The 27,428-nt window shown below is 34.6% G+C and overlaps 1 protein-coding gene across 4 annotated transcripts in view; it reads right to left on the bottom strand.

Moving 5' to 3' along the window:
- Window positions 1-27,428, bottom strand: part of LOC114328901 (transcription factor AP-4) — a 400,385-nt gene that overhangs the window by 278,853 nt on the left and 94,104 nt on the right. For 3 of the 4 annotated variants that reach the window (XR_007696993.1, XM_028277883.2, XM_050646342.1), the window contains one exon: window positions 8,606-8,774. Coding sequence is in view for 3 of the 4 variants with exons in the window: in XM_028277883.2 (XP_028133684.1) it covers window positions 8,606-8,774 (169 nt within the window). In the remaining variant the exon portion in view is untranslated. The remainder of the gene's footprint in view (window positions 1-8,605; window positions 8,775-27,428) is intronic. The other variant, XM_028277893.2, reaches the window with a different exon arrangement.

The following is a 27,428-nucleotide window of genomic DNA, read 5'->3' as shown; positions in this document are numbered from 1 at the left end:
ACCTCTCATTATATGTCCCAGATGTATTAACTGCAGCATCCTGTATCTGCTACCTCTCATTATATGCCCCAGATATTCAAGTTTTCTCTTTTTTATCATCTTCATTAAGTCACCTTCGCCTTGACCTACTCTGTTTAAGACTTCTCTGTTTGAAATGCGTTGAACCCAAGATATTCTGAGCATTCTACGATACGACCACATCTCAAAGGCTTCTAATTTGTTCATCATGTTAACCTTCATGATCCAGGTTTCACATCCATATAGTAATACAGGATACACATAACATTTTAGGAACTTGATTCTTAGTTGTAAATTCAGCTGAGAGTTGCTCAGAATAGATCTAAGTTTCATAAATGCTCCTCTTGCAATTTCTATACGAGTTTTAATTTCTTCATCCGGATTTAGTGTCTCGTTTATCCAATAATTGTAATAGAGACAATAAAAGAAAGAGGCGGTTAAATGCTAAAATTGTTAGCTAATACACAAACAAATTCGACATAGAGAGGTGAGGCAAGGTGATACACCCTCCCCAAAAATAACTATGCTTATTAACCGAATGGCGATCAGCTGCGACCAACAATGGATGGAGAAATGTTATATCACCTATGTTTTTCGAACATGTGGGTTATTTTGTCACTATAAAAAAAAACCAAACATATAATGCAGAGAAAGATGGACAGATCAATGCTGGGAATAAGTCAAAAAGACCGAGTTCCAAATCCAGTCATTAGGAAAAAGATGGGAGTGCGAAACGTTGTTGATGCTATTTTATAATGGAATTGGACCGGAGATGTGGGCAGAATGACGGACGAGCAGTGGACAAAGAAAAATAATGGAATGGAGTCCGAGAAGTAGAGGCAAGCCACCCAGCAGATGGACCTACGATATAAAGAATATTAGATAAAAAGATATTACCTAGATATTAATATATAAAAAGAACACCAAATAGAGAAGTGGTAAAAACTTAGGGAGGCACAGTTGACAAAACGTTCAACAGTTGACAATTTAGGCTTTTTAGATAGATATATAGTGCGTCAAAAGTTGTTCCAGGTTCAGTATCAGTAAATCTCTCTCCTCGTATATTTATGGCTGACATTTTCTTCCCTAATTTTCAATAGCTGGCTTGAAAAATCACCTAATTTCTTTCGCTCTCGTTGAGCACCTGTAAAAGCCGTTTTTACATATCATTGACTCACAATTCAATCCCTAGACGGTTAGGATAACAACATCAACATTGGCGTGTTGGCGGGCTGTCTCGCATGGCATGGTATTTATCACTTAAACTTCGCAAGTTCTCGTACTACTTATTCGCCCTCTCCCTCTCGCCCGCCAGGGCTCCACCAGCTCTGCTCTACGCTAAAAAGAAAATGTCGAATTGTGAAAGGTTTGAGGTCAACCACTGTCTGCTTTGTGCAGTGATAGTTGTTCGTGATAGTTCCTATTATGTGGATTCCAGTCGATCAAATAAACAAAGAAATAAAGACGCAGAAAATGCAATTAAATAAAATTGCTGCTTGTTTTTGTTGTCTATTTAAAATAATAAAAAATGTTTTAGTCTGCACATAATTACTTATTATTGTAAAGCCAATCAATATTTCTCACACATTTCATAATTATGTTTTATATTAAATCAATTATCGTATAATTGCATCCCTTTTTACGTTTAGTACTCCATTAAAATGTTACATTTTTTAAGCCCTACCTTGCATTTGTTAGAGGAGTCAATTTTATTTCTTTAATGTGTAAAGGGGATCAGTAGAAGCTTAAGTTCAAGTTTTTGGGATCGCCACCCTTGTCCCCCGGCCGCCATCTTGGAAATGTGGTGCAAAGGGGTTTCGCGCTATATCTCGTAAACTACCAACCCTACAGAAAATCTAATTAAACATAAAATGTAGCAAATCAAATTTTCTACAGTTTTATTTCTATTACTTTTTATTGTCAAGTGACCAACAAAAAAGATATAAACAAAAATATGTAAAAATTTTTTAACAAGTTTCCTTGTGGAGGTTATAACTTTTTTTCTTCATTTTAAAATAAAATAACACTATAGCAATTTTGTAGAGGGTTTTTCAGCGAACAATTTCCACTATAAAGTTGTTTAATTCTATTTATTTATATAGGTTTTACAGCGCTCCAAACTTGACCAGATTCTCGAATGCTCATAGGGATACAATAAAAACAAAAGTTAGGCTTACTTGTCTATCTATATATATTTTTTATTCATACAATTTATTATGATTTTAACATTCCCATGCTATTATTAATCTGTTTTTGACCTTTCTCCCCACTATAAAACTTATAACCCTAAGCATATAGAAAAGGCCCAAGAAGTTGTTTGAGGACAAATTCGCCGGTTCAGAAAAAGAATGACGCAACCGCAAAATTCTTAAGAAGAGCAAAAAAACGATTTTTGATATCAAAATCATAAATTATGATCAAAATTAGCCATTCACCACACCGTGGTCAGGATCTCGAGATTTAAGCGTTTTTTGGGGTGTGCCGCTTGTCTATGAAGTAACATAACATAACTTTTTCCTATTGTATATTTTGACTAAAATTTTCCAAGAAACTTCTTCATGAATTATATTTTATTGTTTTGTATGTTAAAATTATAACCTAAAAAGTTTGTCGCACAACTTTTTTAAGTAAACATGAAACTAACGAAATACGATGACAAAATGTTTAAAAATTAACAACTCCTTTTTTAATGTGTCTAAACATTTTGAACAAATTTCATTGTTATCTACATACTTCAAAGATGACACAGTAAAATTTTCAAAAGGAAATATTTACAGCGACCAAAGATACAGCGAGGTAAATTTGAAAAATCATCAAAATTGATTTTTGGATTTTTTGTATAAAATTTGATTTTTGTTTTGAACATGTTCCACCACCTCTAGATAAAAATAAACTTCATATTCGGATTCAGCGACCTCGAAAACATAAAAATAGACCAAAATTGGTCATTTACCTTAAATTTGATTTTCGTGGTCGGCATAACGGTTGATGCCGCTCGCCTAATATTATATTATTTTTATTGTATACTATATTAATAGAAAAATATTATTTTTATTGTATTCCTATGAGAATTCGAGAATCTGGTCAAGTTTGGAGCGCTGCAAGACCTAGATAATAAATAAAATTAAACAACTTTATAGTGAGAATTGTTCATTAAAAAATTCTCTACAAAATCTCCATGATGCTATTTTATTATGAAATGAACGGAAAAAAGTTATAACCTCCAAAAGGAAACTTCTTACAAAATTTTCTCTTATTTTTGTTTATAACTTTTTTGTTGGTCACTTGACGATAAAAAGTGATAGATATAAAATTGTATACAATTTAATGTGCTACATTTTATATGTAATTAAATTTTCTGTAGGATTTCTAGTTTAGGAGATACAGCGCGAAAGCCCTTTGCAGCCCTTTTTCCAATATGGCGGCCGGGGGACAAGAGTGGCGACCCCAAAAACTTGAACTTAAGCTTCTACTAAACCCCCCTACACATTAAAAAAATAAAATTGACTCCTCTAAGAAATGCAACCCTAAATGTATCATTTCAATGGACTATAGGGAGTTTCAACAATCTTCCAAATTTGGATTATACCAATTTTAACTGAGCAAACTGACTATTATAAATCGACAAGTCAAACTAATAGAATACACAAGCCAAAAATGGGACGAGCATGTAAAGGAAATGGAAGAACGAGGACAGAAGATGAAATAAATATGAAGATTGCAAAGAATATTAAAGAATGATAAATAACTTCCACCACTCCATGGTGAAAACGGAGTCTTGTAGTCCGTGGAAGAAAAAGCAGAGCTGACGAAGATGACTCTCGAGAAAGTGTATTAAAATTATCACCGTAATGAAGAGATTGCCTTTATCGATGAAGTCGAAGAACAACAGCAGCCCTGCCCGAATACCAAGAGGGCATAATCAACATCTCCAAGGAAAATAAGCGAGTTATTCAGGAATATCTCACCAAAAAAGCAAATAGACAGGACTAAATACTAAAGAAGGCTCTAAACTCTAAGGTATCTCCCAATCAAAGCCATCGCTTACTTAACAAATATTACAAATGCAATAACGAGATACAGGCTCTCGCGAACTCGATTGAAAGAAGTCCATGAGAAAATAGTTCACAAACCAGAGAAGAACAGGATTTTCCCGCAAAATTACAGATGTTTTAGCTTACTTCCAGCAGTCAGCAAAATAGTAAAAAGAGCCATATAAACCAGACTCCAAACAGAGACATACCAGCTTAGGATAGATAATTCCTACAGCACAATTTGGCTTCACAGCACAGCACTCGATGAGTACAGAAGCGATGAATTCTGCACTCACTACCCAGAGTAAACCCTCTTATCATAGGGCTTTTCATTCACAGTCATTTGTTTCGAGCTCCTGTCATATGTTGTATAATCCGTGTATATCAATATTATTCACAGATTATACAACATTTGACAGAATCTCTAAACAAATGACAATCGATGAAAAGCCCTATTGGCGAACCCTAAACTCTACCTTGGTTAGATCTGCTTGCATTAATACTTTCTCGAATAAAGTAGTAAAGTACTTATTGATAAATATTTTCTTCTCAGCCCTTAGCCTAACAGAAATATACTAATAGCTTCCAGGAATGGCTATAAATATAAAATCGCCCTATTAAACCAAGTTTTCATGAATGAAGTATCTAATTTGTATGACCTTCTGAATTAAAGTCCTTTATAAATACATTTGACGATTCTGCACTGCTGGCAACGCCGCATCCTGCATTCCATTTCGCAATTCTACAGCTGATTCATGCGAAAAAATGCTTTGTGACGCATTCAATCTTGGATGTTGGCTGGTAATGTTGGTATGACCTAGATCTCACCGCAATCATTTTATTCTTTTCTAACATGGCTAAGCGGTCATTTATTGGCGCCTGTATAGATCACGAATCATGTATTTAGTAATATAATCGTTATTTACAGGTTGCGTTGTTGGTCTATTGCGGATACTCAAAAAGTCGTTGCAAAATAGGGAAAATGTACACCTACATAAATGCACTTATAATATAGTCTCCCGTTTTATACCGCTAACGCGGCTTTGGGATTATAGCAGGGTAGTCTACTATATCTAGGGTCTACTACGGTATACAAGGAAGGTAACAGGGCCAGTGCTACGCTTCAACCGCCTATTATTACCCCTGGTTTTACCCAAGGTACTCATTTTATTCAGGCTGAGTCGACCTGGGGCCTATAGACATTTTTAAAAATGCCTAGCTGTTCTCACCGGCGCTGGGTTTCTAACCCCGGCCTACCAGCATGTGAGTCAGACATACTACCGTCTGAGCTACGCCGGCCCTATAACTGCAGTTATGGTTCGCTAATTATTGTTGATTGATTGTTTCAATCATTAATACGAAAACGAAAATCTGAGCGATTTTTAGGAAAATTGCAACATTTCCTCAAATATAATTACAGGCGGCGTAATGCTTAGATTGTAATAAAGAACATTATTCTCTTTGTTAAACATAACAAAAGAACTGGATAATTTAGTTTCTTATTACAATAATATAATGATTCTTAATGAAATTGATTTTTTTTTCTCGATAAAACTGAACTTACAGTGATGACGTTAAGGTTGGAATAAATTCATTTTCTCAAGAATGGGCGAGTCGACATTCTCAGCAAAACTCAGCTTGTTCATTTGATTTTTAGAGGTTCAGTTCTCCGAACGATTCATGTGGTCATGGGATCTGACATCAGCACCCAAAGGAAACTGAAGAATGGACTGCCTCAGGGATCTGTCCTGGCTCCTCTTCTCTTTAGCCTATACATCTCTGATATACCAGAAACCAGATCAAGGAAGTTTGATTACGCCGATGACTGGGTCATTGCAACAAGGTGTAAGTCATTTGAAGAAACAGAAATTATTACGGCGGACTTAAATAGTGGGAAAATATTTCCGTAAATGGAGACTCCAACCAAACGCTACGAAAACAGAGGTTTCCAGTTTCCACCTAAATAACAAGCTTGCAGGAAGAATACTCAATATTCAGTTCGAAAACACCACACTCGCCTACAATAAAACACCACAGTACCTTGGGGTGACTCTTGACAGAACCCTATCATTCAAGGAACATCTGATAAAAACAGCGGAAAAACTTAAATCCAGAAACAACATCATCCAGAAGCTGTGCGGCACATCATGGGGAGCATCGGCTTCCATCTTGCGATCATCTGCCCTGGGTCTAGTCTTCTCAACTGCGGAATACTGTTCTTCAGCATGGCTAAACAGCCCACATATACACAAAGTAGATGCCCAATTGAATAATACAATGAGAATGATTGCTGGAGTTATCAAATCCACCCCTACGCAATGGCTCCCAGTACTGAGCCACATTCCACCACCTAAACTACGACGCATACACGCACTCACTAGTGAGTATACAGAAAGATAGTAGATAACGAGAACCTGCCAATCGATCAAGATATAGATGCCGCCAACGGTAACCGTCGACGCTCCAGACGACCACCAATAAAAACAGCAAAGGTTGCTGTGAAAAATGAGTTCAATTTAACGACAACATGGACTCGAGAATGGATGGAACAACAAAATAGCAACTTACCCTGCATCACACAAAAACCACCAGGCTTTGACTTACCACGCAACACATGGTCTATGCTGAACCGAATCAGAACCCAACACGGCAGATGTGGTTACATGATGCACAAATGGGGTAAACGACCATCCCCACTCTGTGACTGTGGACAACCACAAACCATCTATCACATCACAGAACAGTGTCCCACAAGATCATATCATGGCAGGTCAGAGGATTTAGTGATGGCGACTCCAGAGTCAATATACTATGTAAATAAGTTAGATGTACGATTGTGAACCTATAATATTGTCTTATACAAAATATATGTAAATGTGTCAGGCAGTGGCGGCTCGTGGTAATTTAAGGAGGGTGTTCAATTAAAGAATGTAATTATACGAACGGTGAATACGCGCCGCAGGCGAAAAATTTTTGGGGCCTCGACAAAAGATGTTCTGTAAAATGAAACCTATCTTTGACCCGATTAGTCAGGATGTCACACACTTTTTTTGTTTTGTGCAGAATATGATACCTACTGAATGATGGCGTTTCTTCGGTGGTGAAGGTGGAGGCAGAAGTTACGAATAATGAAATGGCTTTGTCAAAACTGTTTAAAAATGCGTTTATTTTAACGGCATCCAAAGACCGAGATTGAAATTATAGTTTTATTCTTTGAAAATACTAAACATGGAAAACAAAATAAAGAATGTAGTTTATCACACCCACATAATCACTAAGTTTTTCTATATTGTTCAACTTTAAAACAATGTTTAAACTTTTTGTTTCTTATTGCACATTCTTGTACCAAGTTTATCTCCGGCCAAGTTAGTCCATTCTTTTTATGAGAAGTCGATTTTCAAAACTATTTGCATTTTCTTTTATAAACTTCACTGAATAAGGCTCCACCATCCTAAAAAAACTACCTACCAATATTGTATTAATAAAATCCCACAACAGAAAATGCCAAACTGTGAATCGAAACGCTTCGCCCCGGTCTCTGTGTGCAGTGCACAAATCGTCAATGTTTTAAGATAGGAGAATCCCTGGTTCACGGATTTAAGCGCTCTCGTTCTTCTATCTATAGGATTACTGTATAGTGGCTGGGTTCAATTTGAATTCTGCACTTACCACGTGCATCTAGCGTAGCGGTGTTGTGCAAACAAATTACAGTCGGAAAAATGAAAGAATACCCATGAACGAACATATAAAACACGCTGTATTTTCCTGTCACTGTGTCACAAAGAAAATTGTCCAGTTGCAAGTACATGTAACAATAATTATTACATGTACTTGCGCTGGCCAATTTTTTGTGTGACAAGGTGACAGGAAAATACAGCGTGTTTTATATGTTCGTTCATGGGTATTCTTTCATTTTTCCTACTGTATGTGATTAATAAATACAGTTATATTTTAATGATACTATGATATTTATGAGATTTAAGAAAAAATATTTTAATGATATTTATGAGATTTTTAAAAATATGTATTTTAATGAAATTTGATTGGGTGTTCACTGCACAAGTGAACCAATGGAGAAACCGCCCCTGGTGTCAGGTGCCATACGCTAAATAAATAAAATTAGAGGTTCAGTGACACTGACGACTGGACTATTAGGGAAGTTTGATTTTTAGTGTTGTTAAACCTTTTATACGCGTAGTAATGATCTTGGTAACAAAACAATGGAGGTTCAAAAGGTTAATAGTTCCTTCGGTATATCTTCCGAAATAATGAAAATGAACTTATCGCGTAATACTCTTAACGAAATTCTATTTTTAAACGAGATTTTTCGGAATCTACCCTTTCGCGATCTTTAAATTCAGCAGGGGATTATAAGAACGTCAACAAAAACGGTCGTTTCTCCGAGCAATCGCGCCTTCAAAAATATCTCCAATTCCCAAAACGGATACAAACCCCCATTTCTCAATGGAAAAAACCTTTTTGCCTTTTTAAACCGTCGTTCCCTTAAGGGCTAATCGTTCTGGGGGAAAAGTAATGATCATGCAATCACTTACCTTGCTCAATTTTTCTCCCTCATGATGTGGCAAAAGGTTCCTCAGAGACTGAAACCCGTTATTGATGCTCTGCATACGTCTCCTTTCGTTACTGTTGGCGATTTCCCGCCTTATTCGCTTCTCCTGCTCCATCGTGGCCGTTGGCGGCTCCCCGCCCTTGTTTATCCTGCTGCAACAGAGAGAGAAAATTAGTTTCAGGTGGATTTAATTTTGGGTTGTTTGTTGGTTTATGCCAATTGGGGGCTTTCTAGGGATGCAAATTGTATCTTTATGATGGAAAAACGGAAAAAGCATTTTTTTCAATGAATAAATTATAACGAATGATATTTGGTAGGATCTTCATATTAATGCATAAAACTAACAATAGCTTGATGTTTATTGAAAAGTATTGTAAAATAAATTGTATTAATAACTATGAAAAGGCAAATGTTGCGCATAAGACTAAAGGATCGTTTAAACACAGCGATAAATCAAACAACTTATCAAGGTCAATCGAGTTGTTGCAACTTATCATTGTGTGTAAACGGTGCATCGCACAACTTATCAAAGTTGGAGTTGGGTTGAAGGTGGTATCGCATTGAATCTCAGCGTCTAAACAGCGTTTCAACTTGTCATCACAACTAGTTGCTGTGACTTATCGTTGTGTTTAAACGACGCTTTATGGATAAAAAGAGAAACGAGTGGATAAGAAGAAAACCAAAGTTAGGGATATTAGACAAGAAGTTGCAGAATTGAAATGGAGATTTGTCGGACACAATATAAGACAACAAGAAGATAAGTAAAAGTAAACTACAGTAAAGTATTGTAAAATAAATTGTATTAATAACTATGGAAAGGCAAATGTTGCATATAAGACTAATGGATAAAAAGAGAAACGAGAGGATAAGAGAGAAAACCAAAGTTAGAGATATTAGACAAGAAGTTGCATAATTGAAATGGAGATTTGTCGGACACAATATAAGACAGAAAGAAGACCGATGGAAGAAAATTCTTATAAATTGGAGACAGTAGGGATATAAACGAAGCAGAGGAAGGCCACAAATGAGATGGTCAGATGACGTCAAGAAGCACGTGGGCTCTATGTGGATGACTGTAGCGACAGACAGAGAAGAATGGAAAAGGATTGGGGAGGCTTGTGTCCAAAGATTTATCGAAGAGGGCTGATTATAGAGATTAATAACTAAAGCTGACAATTGTTTTGTGTTTTTAAAATCTCTATAATAAAGACGGTTTTTAGCCAAAAAGAGCTACTTACTGATTTAATGATGAGGGGCTACGACGATTGAAAAATTTTTTATAGTAAAGTAGCAAACTTGTTCAACGATACATTCTCAAACCATTCTCCTCTCCACAAGGCGATGATACAAAAAATTGTAAAGCGCTTTGAGGAAACTGGCCAAGTAAAAGATGGCATTCGAAAAAGTGGACCAAAAACTGTCATAAATTATTACAATCAAAGTTAATATTTACGGCAGACTTTCGTTGAAGATCAACATCTCCAGCGGAGCTGCACAAATACATGAAGTAGGCCATTCTTCAGTCTTACTTGTAACAAGATATATTTTATACATCTTAACAAGATATACCTATTTTTCCGACGAAGCAAAATTTACACTATGTTAGAACCTAATTCGCCAACATTTAAGATATTAGACTGAGGTGAATTCAGACAGGGTACGTGAAAACCATAATCAAAGACCACAAAAATTAAATGTATTGTCGGGTATAGAGGGTTCTCAGTTAATTGGGTAATTTTTTATAGAAGGAAATTTATCAAAGGATATCATGAAATGCCACTTAGAAATAAAATTGTACTTGTCCTGAAAAACAATTTAAATGAGATATGGTTTCAGCAAGACGGAGCTCCAGCTCATTAAGGTGTAAATGGTCGGCGTTATTTAGATCAAATAGTTCCCGGAAGATGGATTGGGAGACTAGGTGGGATTAAATGGCCTCCTCGTTCACCCGATTTGAATCCTAAAGATTATTTTTTTTTGAGGATACTTGAAAGAATTTATTAAATTAAAGTAGAAAGTGTTGTAGAGCTAAGGCAAAGAATTACCGATGAATCAATATAAATTTCTAGACAACAAAAAACTGAATCCCAGCTCCAGGGGACATAGATATCCGGAGCAGGATGTTCTCATGTCCGACGATTAAAGAGATCACGCCTCGTGGAAACGGTAGCTCCCTGGCTCCAAAATAGATTCGTAGATGACAGCCTAAAGCTAAGGGAACTAATTAGGGAACATAACAGAGCAAAGAAAAGAACCAGAAGAACAAGATCACAAGAAAACAAAAACAAAGCAGACTAAATAGCAAATCAAAGACGAGCTTCGAAACAACAAGAAAACATCAAAAACATGGACTATTCGTGGAAAAAACAGGAAACCAATGCCACAGGAAAGGCAGTATTCCATGAACTACCACCAACAAAAAGACTCTGAAGAGTACTATAAGAAGACTGACAGAAGTAGAAGATCCACCACTCAAACACACATCCCCAAAATAAGTGAGCAACCTAATCCGGAAAACTTCACTAAAGAAATCACCTGGACAGGACGACATAACCAACAGGGCTCTAAAATACCTCCCATAGCCTGCCAAATACATTTTAACGAAAAATTATCAGATAATTTCGAATATGTACCTAACCATGATAAACCAAGTTAAAAAAATCTTTTTCTGTAATATCCCCGTATATTATTCAATGAAACCAGTAATAACTGTTATCTTTATCCGGATTTACATTACACATAACACGACGTGGTGTAAAAACAGTAACAGCTGATAGATAAACCAACGCTTATTATGAATTCCTTGAATTTTATTGTTGTGTACATATTATGTACTTCAAGTGGATAATAATCATACAAATATAATATCGCCCGATAACAGGATGATTTGGTTGGCGACTGATACAATGTTGCAAATCTCACTCAAAACAATAAAGGAGGTAGAGGAAAAATGGTTCAATAGTTCAATACAACAAAGTATACATTATATCACGTAATTACGATGTTACTTAACCCTGGATTGCTACACTTATTTTCTAATTTCAATCTGCTACACAGGGGTACAATGGTACCCCAAATAAAATCGACCTAAAAATATTTATATATGTATATTTAAGAACGTATGACAAAAACAATCGTTAACATTACATGTTAAGAGTCTATTTTGTATACAAAAATATTTTATTATACTATTATCCACAAGTTAGGCATATTTTTTTGATGCTGCAAACAAATGAATTTTTTGCATAGGGCACAGCTAACTCTGGATTTCCGATCTTCGCTTCTGGGACAAAATGTGCATCTGCCTGTGGTAGCAACCGGTCTTGGTACTTCTACTGGATTAGGTATTTTTAGTACATTGCAAATAGTTTCGCGAAGTTCACGCTTCAAAGTCGAACATTCCAAACGATTTTCCATTTGAGGTTTCACTAAATGAAGTGCCAGTTTTTTTAGGTAAGCTCTTCTGTTGACTTACTAAACTAAGCAGTGAGACCACATGAGAACCGATGCTAAAGAGATATTGAGGGTAGATAACTATAGGAGAGCAGCCAGAGACAGAAATACTTGGGAGGCGGATGCTGTGAGAGGCCAGGGCACGACTTGGACTATAGCACCATAGGAGAGAGAGAAACTAAGCAGAAGAGGATAAAAGAAAAATTACTAATTGAACAAGTAAAAAACAAAAATAAAATATGATTTTTTCCAGACTGTTCAAACACATCTGTATGTCCACTGATTTGGCATGTAAACATTATCAACGGAGGACTCTCAGTATCATTTTTTCTTCCGTCTTTGCCCTAAATACACCTTGTTTCTCATCTTTTAACATTCACTAGAACGCACAAGGAAAAAATTCATAGAACTTGTTGTCGAGAAAGATAAAAGGATTTTTGGGGTTTTAAAAAAAATCAAGAGCTTATAGAAAAGTTGGCTAAGTAAATTAAGGTTCTTCAGTCGATAAAGTTAGTTTAATAATACAATGATAATAAATGCTGTAAAAAATAGAATTTCAACGAACTTACGAGCTCAAAAGAAAAAAAGGTGATTAAACCTAATTCACAAGTATTAGTGTAGGAAACAAAGGTTGAACCTTGCAAAATGGACACAAGTCCGGTTTTATTTTTTTTCTGGTATATCAAGGGGTGCTTATTATAAGACTAACTTTTTCTGAAAAAATTTCGCCCCGGAACCTCCCTTTTCACCCCTTTAAAGGGGGTAATTTGTGGTTTTTGCGGAACGTAGCCCTTCCTGTAACTTTTACAAAAAATTTCTTTTATAGAAATATGAAGAGGACTATATTTTCTACGATTTATTTCCGACACCATCTCTCTATCATCCACCGTTTAGCGGGGGTGGCGCCCTAAATTTGACAAGTTTTTAAAAAAGATGTTTTTAAAAAATATATATTTTTCCCTAACTGTAACGGAAATTAAGAAGAAATCCTGCGGCAATTATTCACAAATAATTGACTGATTTTTTGGTATAGGTTTCACTTAAGGATAATTTCCCTTTTTTTAATTACAGGGTGTTACATTTTAAAAAACCTCTTTTTATACCATCTGAACCGTTTATGCTAGAGTAAAAAGATTTTCAGCGATTACCCATGTACTGGTGCTATTTACAAATTTGTATAATGCACCCCCATTTTTTCCCCGGAACCACCCCAAAAAAGAGAAGAATTAATAAATAAATTGATTTTCTTGGAATCCTTCACACACAATGCCCTTTATTAATATGCTTCATATATAATTTTGTGCAAGTTATTATTACCCATGCATGGACACTAAAAGCGATTTCCTACTACAACCCCTGTAGCCAACAACAATAAATAAAATGGGGGGTTGAAATTTTTTTTTTGTTTTTTGCTTTTTGATCCATGTGGGCATATGCTTCATCAATAGTGCTTTTCAAAAATATATATGGTTATTGCAACATGCCTGCGCAAACCACCCCTATCCTTGAAAATATACTGCAGAAACTACCCCTATACCTTATCCAGCATATTTTTACGATTTTCTCATTACCTATTCATTTTTTTAAACAAAACTTATACAAGGTTAAAGACCACTATTTACTCTAAAAATTAGATCCTATTCATTTTTTTCGTTTAAGCAACCGTTACGGCACAGTGGCGCCGTAAACCTCATATATGCTTTGACGGGCTCCAGTTTTTGTTTTCTTTTTTCGTCATCTGTTCGTTTTATTGATAAAGTACTTATGCAAAATAAAACAACACAGTGTAACCTACAAATTATAACTTATGCACATTTTACATTCTTTGCTCCCCAAAGCCACAGTGGTGGCCCAAAATAAATTTTTGCGTATTTTCGCCACCTACATGCATTTTACTGCATTAATGCTACCTTAACAGCACAATATTTACCCTTAGGTGGTCGCTACGCAGTGGCGGATCCAGGGAGGGGTGATGGGGTGATCACCTCCCCCCCCTCTCAAACCAAGTGATATTATATTCAAAGATTATAAAAATATTCATTTATTTTTATAGAAATTTAACCAATTGGCACCCCCTCTTAACGATTCTGGATCCGCCACTGTCGCTAAAGCATAAAAAGTCATTCTTATAAAAATAATATTAATATAATATAAGTATTTCTATAAAAATAAATGAATATTTTTATAATCTTCAAATATAATATCACTTGGTTTGAGAGGGGGGGGGGTGCCATCACCCCCATCACCCCTCCCTGGATCCGCCACTGCTTAGCGACCACTTAGGGGTGAATATTGTGCTATTAAGGTAGCATTAACGCAATAAAATGCGTGTAGGTGGCAAAATATGAAAAAATTTATTTTGGGCCACCACTGTAGCTTTGGGGAGCAAAGAATGTAAAATGTGCATACATCATGATTTGTAGGTTACACTGTGTTGTTTTATTTTACATAAGTACTTTATCAATAAAACAAACAGATGACGAAAAAATAAACAAAAACTGGAACCCGTCAAAGCATATATGAGGTTTACGGCGCCACTGTGCCGTAACGGTTGCTTAAACGAAAAAAATGAATAGGACCTAATTTTTAGAGTAAATAGTGGTCTTTAACCTTGTATAAGTTTTGTTTAAAAAAAATGAATAGGTAATGAGAAAATCGTAAAAACATGCTGGATAAGGTATAGGGGTAGTTTCTGCAGTATATTTTCAAGGATAGGGGTGGTTTGCGCAGGGATGTTGCAATAACCATATATATTTTTGAAAAGCACTATTGATGAAGCATATGCCCACATGGATCAAAAAGCAAAAAACAAAAAAAAAATTTCAACCCCTCATTTTATTTATTGTTTTTGGCTACAGGGGTTGTACTAGGAAATCGCTTTTAGTGTCCATGCATTTGTAATAATAACTTGCACAAAATTATATATGAAGCATATTAATGAAGGGCATTGTGTGTGAAGGATTCCAAGAAAATCACTTTATTTATTAATTCTTCTTTTTTTCTGGGTGGTTCCGGGGAAAAATGGGGGTGCATTATACAAATTTGTAAATAACACCAGTACATGGGTAATCGCTGAAAGTCTTTTTACTCTAGCATAAACGGTTCAGATGGTATAAAAAGGGGTTTTTTAAAATGTAACACCCTGTAATTAAAAAAAGGGCAATTACCCTTAAGTGAAACCTATACCAAAAAATCAATCATCTATTTGTGAATAATTTCCGCAGCATTTCTTTTTAATTTCCGTTACAGTTAGGGAAAAATATATATTTTTTAAAAACATCTTTTTTAAAAACTTGTCAACTTTGGGGCGCCACCCTTGCTAAACGGTGGATGATAGAGAGATGCTGTCGGGAATAAATCGTAGAATATATAGTCCTCTTCATATTTATATAAAAGACATTTTTTGTAAAAGGTACAGGAAGGGCTACGTTCTGCAAAAACCATAAATTACCCCCTTTAAAGGGGTGAAAAGGGGGGTTCCGGGGCGAAATTTTTTCAGAAAAAGTTAGTCTTATAATAAGCACCCCTTGATATGCCAGAAAAAAAATAAAACCGGACTTGTGTCCATTTTGCAAGGTTCAACCTCTGTTTCCTACACTATATTTATAAAAAATATAACTGAAGTTTTTATTGTCTATTATTTTATAAACATATTCTTTATGTTTTACGTTTTTGAATAGATTATTTTTTATAGTTATTCTAATAAATTCATGATAATAAAATAGAAAGCAATGCAGAGTTTGGTCTCCTAATTAAGTTTATTTTGTGCGTCACTGATTAGAAATTCGATTCATGTTGGTTGTCTTAATTTTACACACAACTTCACTCTTCAAAACAACTGGACTGATAGCATTCTTCTAAAGAGAATACAGAGCAAATATATTTCCAAATGTAACATAAAAGATTGAAAATAGTATTAAAAGAAGTGGCAGATTATCAACTTTTTCAAAAGGTGTTTATCCGAAATAAGTAGCTTATCGTAGCACACAGAGCCGATTTCTTCTTCTTCTTCTTTGTACTCTGAAAGACGTCTGCTCTACACTGGCCATATTACAGCCAATTGGATTTTTCTAGTTTCTACACATTCCATTAAGTATTATGGAAATCCAGCTATCTTCTTCTTAGCCTTCTCTCGTCCATTTTTTGGAAATATGCCTCTACCAGCTACTTCCATTGATCTTTACCCTGAGCCACATACTTCCAATTTGTTTCGACTATTCTTTTTATGTCTGCACTGCATAAGAATACTTCGGGTAAGGGGCTGTCCATTAATCACGTGAGGCTCGGAAAGGGGGGGAAGGGGTCCATAAAATATCACGAAATGTCACAATACACGTTATATAGGGGGCCTTAAACCTCTCCATGAATCACCAAGGGGAGGGTACCAAGGTTAATACAAGCGGTTGAAGCTTAGCAGTGATCCTGTTAGTTTGTATACTCTAGGCTCAAGACATATCAAACTACCCAGCTATACTCTCCTAAACTGCACGAACAGTATCTGCTTCTTATCCACGTGTCTTCTCCGCCAAGGAGGTTGGCAATCATCATGGATATCCTTATATTTGAGGTCGCTGCACAGAATAATTGCGCAAAATCTTGCCCTGCATTATCAATTTAGAGGATCTAACAATAAAACACTGAAAACGTTTGTTTTCTATACTTCCACAAAATTTATTATAACTAAGTGACTACAGCTGTTTCGGCGGAGTGCCTTTCTCAAGTGATATAGTTTACAATGTGTTTGCCTTTTTAAGTCTTCAACTGAAGAGGTTGAGGAGTGGGGAGCTGTTTGTCTCGAGTTGGTCATTCAGAATTATATCTGTATTTTTCAGTTTATTAATTTCCATAGATTCTAAAAAAGATAGCTTAAGGCCTTTATTTTGAATATGTAGAATTTGAAATTCTTCATTGAAAGAATGATTATGATCTAGAAGGTGAAGTGCGTATGTAGAAGTGTCTGTTTTTCTATTGTTGAATGCCCTTTTGTGTTCTGCTATCCGTTTGTCAAAAGTTCTGCCAGTTTGACCGATGTACGTTTTCGGACAGTCACCACAAGTTAGTTTGTACACACCACTCTGTAGTTGCTTTCTCCTTCGGCTTTTATTGTTCTTAATATATTTGCTTAAGTTGTTGTTAGTTCTGAAAGCTGGTGTTATTCCTTTCTTTTTTATGTATCTGGCTATCTTTGTTGTGATCTTGCCAGTATATGTGAGAGAGCAGAAGGTACTGGGTTCTTTCTGTGGTGGTGGATACACTAATTTCAGGGCTTTCTTATGGAGTTTTTGGTTTAAAATTTTGTTAACTGTTTGTTCGTTATAGCCGTTGTTTACTGCTATTTGTTTAATGATGTTTAGTTCTATCTCGAAGTTATTTTTTGTCATGGGAATTTCTGTCAGTCTATGTATCATGCTATGGTAGGCTGCTAATTTGTGTTGTGTAGGATGTGATGATGAATTGTGTATAGTTGTGTCAGTATGGGTAGGTTTATGATATACGGAGAACTCATGTTTGTTGTGTAGTCTGGAAATCGTTACATCTAGAAAGTTTATGGAGTTATTCTGTTCTGTTTCTATTGTAAACTCAATATTATTATGAAGTGAATTAATATATGATAGAAATTGGTCAAGTTGTCTGTTAGTTCCTGTAAAGCATACTAGTATATCATCCACGTATCTCCACCAATATAAGAACTGTTTAAATACGGGATGTTTAGAAATTGTTGTTTCAAGTTGGTTCATAAATATATCTGATAGCAATGGGCTTAGAGGATTACCCATAATAAGTCCTGCACTGTTGTTTGTGTATATTTGATTATTGAATTCAAAATAGTCTTGATTTATGCAAATTTCAAGAAGGTGTAAAATTTCAGATGCAATGATCGGATTTGTACTATTATGATCTAAAAGATTTTTAACTAAAACAAAAGTTTCTGTAGGAGGAACACTAGGAAAAAGATTTTTTACGTCAAATGAAATTAGTCTGGAGTTGTTAGGCAATTGAAAATGTTGTATTTTATTAACTAGTTCTAGTGTATTTTTTACGGTGAATTTAGGTGAAAATTTAGTGTATTCTGTAATAATATCTGACAGTTTTTTTGAAAGTTTATATGACGGAGCTGTATAAAAAGAAACTACAGGTCTTATTGGGTGGTCAGGTTTGTGTAGTTTAATAAAAGAGTATAATTTAGGAGGTTGTGGGTTCATAATATTAAGGTATTTCTGTTCTGTTGGATTTAGTATTGATTTTGAATTTTCAATGGCTAGTTTAATTCGTTTTCGGTATTTTTCTGTGGGGTCTTTGTTTAGTTTTATACTGTTTTGGTTAGTTAAAAATTCTATTGTTTGTTATTATAGTCTCGTTTGTCGATAGCAATAGTAGTGTTACCTTTGTCTATTTACAAAAGCAGACAAAGGTAACACTACTATTGCTATCGACAAACGAGACTATAATAACAAAACAATAGAATTTTTAACTAACCAAAACAGTATAAAACTAAACAAAGACCCCACAGAAAAATACCGAAAACAAATTAAACTAGCCATTGAACAAAATCAATACTAAATCCAACAGAACAGAAATACCTTAATATTATGAACCCACAACCTCCTAAATAATACTCTTTTATTAAACTACACAAACCTGACCACCCAATAAGACCTGTAGTTTCTTTTTATACAGCTCCGTCATATAAACTTTCAAAAAAACTGTCAGATATTATTACAGAATACACTAAATTTTCACCTAAATTCACCGTAAAAAATACACTAGAACTAGTTAATAAAATACAACATTTTCAATTGCCTAACAACTCCAGACTAATTTCATTTGACGTAAAAAATCTTTTTCCTAGTGTTCCTCCTACAGAAACTTTTGTTTTAGTTAAAAATCTTTTAGATCATAATAGTACAAATCCGATCATTGCATCTGAAATTTTACACCTTCTTGAAATTTGCATAAATCAAGACTATTTTGAATTCAATAATCAAATATACACAAACAACAGTGCAGGACTTATTATGGGTAATCCTCTAAGCCCATTGCTATCAGATATATTTATGAACCAACTTGAAACAACAATTTCTAAACATCCCGTATTTAAACAGTTCTTATATTGGTGGAGATACGTGGATGATATACTAGTATGCTTTACAGGAACTAACAGACAACTTGACCAATTTCTATCATATATTAATTCACTTCATAATAATATTGAGTTTACAATAGAAACAGAACAGAATAACTCCATAAACTTTCTAGATGTAACGATTTCCAGACTACACAACAAACATGAGTTCTCCGTATATCATAAACCTACCCATACTGACACAACTATACACAATTCATCATCACATCCTACACAACACAAATTAGCAGCCTACCATAGCATGATACATAGACTGACAGAAATTCCCATGACAAAAAATAACTTCGAGATAGAACTAAACATCATTAAACAAATAGCAGTAAACAACGGCTATAACGAACAAACAGTTAACAAAATTTTAAACCAAAAACTCCATAAGAAAGCCCTGAAATTAGTGTATCCACCACCACAGAAAGAACCCAGTACCTTCTGCTCTCTCACATACTGGCAAGATCACAACAAAGATAGCCAGATACATAAAAAAGAAAGGAATAACACCAGCTTTCAGAACTAACAACAACTTAAGCAAATATATTAAGAACAATAAAAGCCGAAGGAGAAAGCAACTACAGAGTGGTGTGTACAAACTAACTTGTGGTGACTGTCCGAAAACGTACATCGGTCAAACTGGCAGAACTTTTGACAAACGGATAGCAGAACACAAAAGGGCATTCAACAATAGAAAAACAGACACTTCTACATACGCAGTTCACCTTCTAGATCATAATCATTCTTTCAATGAAGAATTTCAAATTCTACATATTCAAAATAAAGGCCTTAAGCTATCTTTTTTAGAATCTATGGAAATTAATAAACTGAAAAATACAGATATAATTCTGAATGACCAACTCGAGACAAACAGCTCCCCACTCCTCAACCTCTTCAGTTGAAGACTTAAAAAGGCAAACACATTGTAAACTATATCACTTGAGAAAGGCACTCCGCCGAAACAGCTGTAGTCACTTAGTTATAATAAATTTTGTGGAAGTATAGAAAACAAACGTTTTCAGTGTTTTATTGTTAGATAAAATGAACTTCCATCAAGTAACGGTCGAATCCATCAATAATTTAGAGGATGTTGTATTCTTTATCACCGGAATATGTCCCAAATATTGTTTTCTCAATTTGACGATATACAGCATGATGATATAAAACTTGCAGTAAAAAGAAAGATTTGGAGATGAAAAGCAAAATGAACACCGATGTATTAATAGATTCATTCATAAACGAGGAAAATATTCGCAAACTACTCACAAACTACTTTTCGACCAACAAATGATCTGAAAATATGAAGCTTAATCGATGAAATAGTTCGTAAGTTTTCTGAAACTAAAGCCACTATACCACAATATCTGCTCTCAAATTTCCGTATCTCTCAAATTTCCGAGAAATTCCAGAATGCACCAAACGGAAGATCTAACCTAAAGCTTTCTGAAAATAATAACAATAACACAGGAATTTAAATTGATTAGTATTGATTAAATACAGTTTAAAACATATCACACATTATTATAATTAATTTTCGTTTGGAAATTGTGATTTTTATTTTTAGGAAAAACTGTGGTTGTAGAAAAAGTACAGTGTGTAACACGTGCAGAAAGGTAATTTCTCACTCGTTTGAATTGCGGCACTGGCTTGGGCTCGTACCGCAACTTTTCAAACTCGTGAGAAATTAGTACCTTTCTGCACTTGTTGCACAATATACTATTGTCAGTGGTTAAGGGCCAAAGAAAAGAATCCACCATTTTAAGAACTTTCGTGTGTGAGTGAAAAGTAAAGCATTTTAAACGGATTTTGAGAAAACATGCTTAACACTTTAAAATGGCGATTTATGAATTTACAAGTTTAAAGCTTTACAGTTTACAGTGGCAATTTGTTGCTTAGAACACTGTAAGAAACCTAAGAATTAATTTTCAATAAATGTTAATATAATATATTGTTGTGTTAATATATGTTGATGTTGTAAAAAAAATGAACTTACAACCTTGGAAAGTTGGGTCTCACAGTGTTAAAAATGTGGTAAAATATAAAAGTAGTCAAACACTGTAATAAACAACGATTGATAATGCCAAATATGCATCAAGAGAATGGCCAATTTATCCAGAATCTCATTACCCATTTTCAAAAACAGCTAACTCCATTTGCTTTATAACCCCCTTCGCGGTTGTTGCGCTCATGCTGTTTAAATATCTTGACCCCGAACAATACAGCTGATAGATAAGACTGGTTTGTTACATAACCTTCTTTTTATTAATAGACTGAGTATTTGGTAGATTTAAATAATTCGATAAACAAATGAATATAAATATTCAACCTCATTAATGAATCGTTGTCGAAGTTGAAAAATTTTCGACGATGGTGACACCAAAATGCCGCGTGGAAACTCACCGGAAGCATTTTAAGCATTTTAACGAATACATTAACATACCAACCGTGTGTTTTTAAGAAAGTGGAATCGTGATCCGGGATTTTGAACAAAAAAGCTAAGAATGTAAGGTTTGACGACTATGTTTCGTTACAACGAAGTACAATTTTATAAAACTTCAATATTTAGTAACATGCTACTATAAGGAGGATGAAATTTGGGTACACGTAAGCTCATCAAGAATTAGCATAAATGAACACGTAGATAGTACAAACTCATCACCGCAATAACACCAGGATTTTAAAATAGACCTGGAAAGATTTGAAAACTGATCACTGGCCTATCTGAACCCTGTAGCAGATAAAGACCACAAAATGACCTTTGGCCATTTCTAAAAGTCAGGAAACTGCATTTAAGAATTTTGATGCATTCTGTGATAATACATAAATTGTTAATTATCTCAAATTTAAAAATTCCCGCCAACGATACAATTAACTGTCAGCTTTGCAGTGACGTAAAGACGCAACACATACAAGAACTCAAAGAAGCAAATGGCTTCAGAGCGGGAAGATCTTGTATGGATAGCATTTTTATCTTGAAACAAGTATGTAGTGTAGTAGAGAAAAAATTGGAATATGATCTCCACTCACTTGATATTTGTTGACTTAACTAAGGCTTATGATAGCGTGCGGCGTGCTAAACTCTAGACCGCCGCACAGTGGTCCAAAATCCCGAAAAGCTGGCCAAACGCCAAAAAAGAATTCAACGTTTCGAGAATTTTATTACATTTTCTAAAAGAGAATTAAATTCCCTATTCAGTGTTGGCAACCCTAGAGCTCTATCTCTTATACCTGAATTTCCAGTTCAGTTCAAAATTGACCTTCGTACGGAACAGAAGCGCAGTTAAGAATAACTAATATTTTATACGCGCAGTATTGTGCGTGTATCTCGAAAACGAAGTGCGCAAATTCAATTCTGCAAAATGGAGGATATTCGTGGAGCCATCTTTAATAAAAGCCGATAATATCAAAATATTTGTATATGCGTTATATTTACTAGATTTTAAATTGAAATTAAGTAATAAGAAAGTATATATTTTGAAAAAATTAAATTTTCAGATAGCCAAATAGTTAAGTATTCCATCGAATTCCAAGATGATACTACAATCATCTTTTAGCTTATATTTCTCTCTTTAAGATTCACTAAAAATTAGCTGCCACTATCTGCCCCTTTGGTTTTGCGAGAATTTTTTGTACAAGCGCTCTACGGTATGAGTTTCAATATGAATCGTTAACGACGCAGAATAAACAGATCATGCCGCAGCATTCAGGTAGTTGTTATAACTGTAGATCTTTAGTTATTTCAGTATCATAGGGGAAAATTGTAGATAAAAGGGTCAGGTACAGTATTGTTGAAAAACAAAGTAAAAATTAGTTTTGACTTTCATATAATTAATAATCGAATTTAACGTTGGAATAAAAAATTGGCGGATTGCATCCGCCATTTTGTTTTTTGAAATTTCGATTTCGGATTCGTAATCAGCATCCTCAAAAACCCCTGGATATCAAATTTCGACGGTATTACATATATTTAAAATACATAAACCCGCCATATTACATCCGCCATTTTGTTTTATGCAATTTAGACTTCGGATTTGTAATTAGCGACCTCAAAAACCCCTGGATGCCTAACTTCATGCAAATCAAAAAACGCTTTCATATTTTGGCCATCTTTTCGGGTTTTTGGACGACTGTGCGCCGTGGAAAATCAAGGGATAAGCCTCAAAAATATAAACGTTGTTATAATACAGGGTGTTCCGAAAAGATTGGTCATAAACTATACCACACATTCTGGAGTTAAAAATAGTTCGATTGAACCTAACTTACCTTAGTACAAATGTGCTCATAAAAAAAGTTACAGCCCTTTGAAGTTACAAAATGAAAATCGATTTTTTTCAATATATCGAAAACTATTAAAGATTTTTTATTAAAAATGGACATGTATCATTCTTATGGCAGGATCATCTTAAAACAAAATTATAGTGAGATTTGTCCACCCCATAATAATTTTATGGGGGTTTTGATGCCTTAAACCCCCCCAAACTTTTGTGTACGTTCCAATTAATTCAATATTGTGGTACCATTAGTTAAACGCAACGTTTTTAAAACTTTTTTGCCTCTTAGGATTTTTTCGATGAGCTGGTTTTTATCGAGATGCGGCTTTTTTTTTATATATATTTACATAAAAATTTTATGGGAGTTTTGTTCCTTTAATCCCCCAAATGTTTGTGTCCGTTCCAATTAAACTATTATTGTTGTACCATTAGTTAAATACAGTGTTTTTAAAACTTTTTTGCCTCTTAGTCTTTTTTTGATAAGTCACCTTTTATCGAGATGTGGCTTCTTTTTCAAAATATTCCTAAAAATGTAAATTATAAATACATTTTCAGATTATTAACAGGTTTCTATAATCGTACTTAACCATATACAAATATGTGGTGGATTCGATAAATATTCAAAATATCTCGATAAACACTGGCTTATCGAAAAAGTCCTAAGAGGCAAAAATGTTTTAAAAACAGTGTGTTTAACTAATGGTGTCACACTAATAATTAAATTGGAACGTACACAAAAGTTTGGGGGGGTTTAAGGGAGCAAAACCCCATAAATTTTTTATGGGGTACACAAATTTCACTTTAATTTTTATTTAAGATGCTGCTGCCATAAGAATACCACATGCCCATTTTCAATGAAAAATCTCTAAGAGTTTTCGATATATGAAAAAAAATTGATTTTCATTATGTAACTTCAAAGGGCTGTAACTTTTTTTTGTGTGCACTATTGTATATAGGTAAGTGAGGTTCAATCAACCTATTTTTGACCCCAGAATCTGTGATATAATTTATGACCAATATTTTCGGGACACCCTGTATAATAGAAGCTCTACAATGCAAAGGTCTCTGGATAGCTCCTACTTTGTTCGAAGTTAACCTCAATGAAGTTTAGGTTACTTATCGAAAAAAAAAACATGCTATAGTATGTCATTCCCGTTGGAGATCAGATGCTCTACTTACACTGCATTTGGCGAAAGACCAGGTAATTCTTACAGAGGATGAAGTGGAATTGGTTATATGCTTCGAAAACTAACTTAAGACTATAAATTAAATGGGACTTCTCTTCACTTCAAAACATTATATTCACATGGGGGCACACGTAATACAAAGAACAGAAACTTTTAAATACCTGGGAGTAAAATATACATCTGTTTGAAAACAACAATGAAATAAACTCGAGACAACAAATAGAGAGAGGAGCAACTAAACAACTGGGGAAAGGGGGCAATGAAATAACTAAAAACGACAAAATAAAATGTAACTATCATTGTCGAAAGCACTGGACTATATGGAAGCAGAACTGTGGGAGATAAATAAGACATAATATCAAAAATTCTGCTTTGTAGTCAAAAGCCTTGTGGATAAATTACTGGAGATGTTACTGTCACTGTCGCCTTACTACTAGAAGGGATAGAGTGAGAAATGCGGTTATCTTAGCACAGATGAGAATAATTGATATAGAAAATATTGAGACAATTGAACACTTAACCCATTCGATGCCTATCGAAGAGGATGGAAATCGACTAGGAGCCATTTTGTTGAACCGTTGAACGGCACCTGACTGAAGTAGCCATATCACGCGCTGGCGCGTGATCGTCAGCGAATAGGTTAATTCACATTTACAACGAATAACTACTTCACAACCTGAGAGAAACGGCCAAAAACAGTTTGGAAATGGACTCCATCCAAAAGAAGAAAAAGAGGAAGTTTGAAACACTCCTTGAAAAGAGATGTCACTGAAGCATTGGTAATCAGATGACTAACACAATATGATTGTTTGAATAGAAGATGCTTGAAACTAGGATGCAAGAATACATTCGTAATGAAGGTAGAAGGAAACAAGAAAAACAAAAGAGTGGCAGTAAAGTGAGTAAAGGAAATTACAAAAGATGAGCAATATACCAAAGCATAGTTAAGAAAGAGTATAACCATGGATGAAACACATAACAGGATGAAATTAAACAGAATTGACACTCTTGAGATATAGACTAAGAGCCGCTATAGGTGAAATTTCTTAATCATTTTAGGCACGATGGGACCCTATAACTTAAATAGTAGAACCTAAAAGAAAACGTTTGAACACTGTGCCGTCACTTTTCAGTGGCACATGCGTCGACAGTGGCGCATCAAACTTTCCACTTATGGACGGGATAAATAAATTAAAAGTTAACAGAACTTACTAACAGCATTAAATTTTTTTTATTTTTTTAAGTTCTATGTGATTAACACATAGGATTCATCGTGAGTTTAACCCACCACCCCCTTCCCCCTGCCCCCACCATCAAAAACTTCATTTTTCGTTTTTATTTTTTTTTTGGTGGGATGCAATCAATTTTAAAATTTCAAAAAATTCACACGCATAGTTGAGGCTTTTATAAAACATGCCTATTTTTTATAGACCCATAGGTAGAGTGTACATAACCTCAAAAAATAAAAGAAATTTTTTTTTTCAAAAAAGCGTAAAACTTTTTTTGAGGAATAGCTGCAGGTATAATTTTTTCTTAATCTTGTGTGTTTTATGAAACACTATATTTTTAATTTTTTTCAGATTTTTCCTTAAGTCTCCCCACCTACAAAAATCCGAAAAACTTTTTTGGGGGGTTTTGGGGGATTTTCCCTATTTTATAGACTTCATAATATATCAAATCAATTTTGTTTTTATAGGTTATATGTAACTTGAAGTAACTGAGTTCTTTAGAATATTTAAAAATCAGAAAAACACGTTCAAACCCCCCAAAACCCCCTTAAAAAACAGTTTTTTTGGATTTTTGAAGGTGACCAACGTTACAGAAAAATCTGAAAAAAATTAAGAATATAGTGTTTGATAAAATACACAAGACTAAGAAAAAATTAGATCTGCAGCTATCCCCAAAAAAAAAGTTATATACTTTTTTTCAAAAAAAAAATTTCAAAATTTTTTTGAGGTTATGTACACTCAACCTACATGTCTATAAAAAATAGACGTGTTTTATAAAAGCCTTAACTATGCGTGTAAATTTTTTGAAATTTTAAAATTGATTTCATCCCATCAAAAAAAAAATAAAATCGAAAAATAAAATTTTTGATGGTGGGGGCAGGGAGAAGGGGGTGGTGGGTTAAAATTACGATGAATCTTATGTCTTAATCACGTAAAACTTAAAAAAATGAAAAAAATTAAATTCTGGTAATTAGGGAGGGTATTTTTTAATTTATGTATCCCGTCCATAAGTGGAAAGTTTGATGCGCCACTGTAGACGCATGTGCCACTGAAAAGTGACGGCACAGTGCTCAAACGTTTTCTTTTAGATTCTACTATTTAAGTTATAGGGTCCCGTCGTGCCTAAAATGATTAAGAATTTTCACCTATAGCGGCTCTTAGTCTAATAGTTGAATATTACAGATCTGTTTAAAAATTTTAAAATCAATTCGATTTTAAACGATTTAAACTGGAGTAATACAGCGTACACTTAACCATCCAAAATCAAGTGGTCTATTTGACAGAAAAATACATATATCTCGGTCATGAAATCAGAATAAGCAAGAATAATGAGACCTGTGAATTTCAACGACAAGTAAGACTTGCTTGGGTGGCGTAGGGTTACTTTAGTAAACATGGATGGAGATACTTATATATTTAAGAGCAACATTGGGAACAAACGGAAGACATAGACCAATGCGTTCTTCCTATTATGACATACGGAGCAGAAACTCTCACGCTCACAAAAACAACAGCTTTAAAAATGGCACAAAGG

This window comes from Diabrotica virgifera, chromosome 3 (assembly GCF_917563875.1).
Source record: "Diabrotica virgifera virgifera chromosome 3, PGI_DIABVI_V3a".
Classification (NCBI taxonomy): Eukaryota; Metazoa; Arthropoda; class Insecta; order Coleoptera; family Chrysomelidae; genus Diabrotica; species Diabrotica virgifera.
The sequence above is the reverse complement of the archived record's forward strand: the minus strand, read 5'-3'. Positions and strand labels throughout refer to the sequence as shown.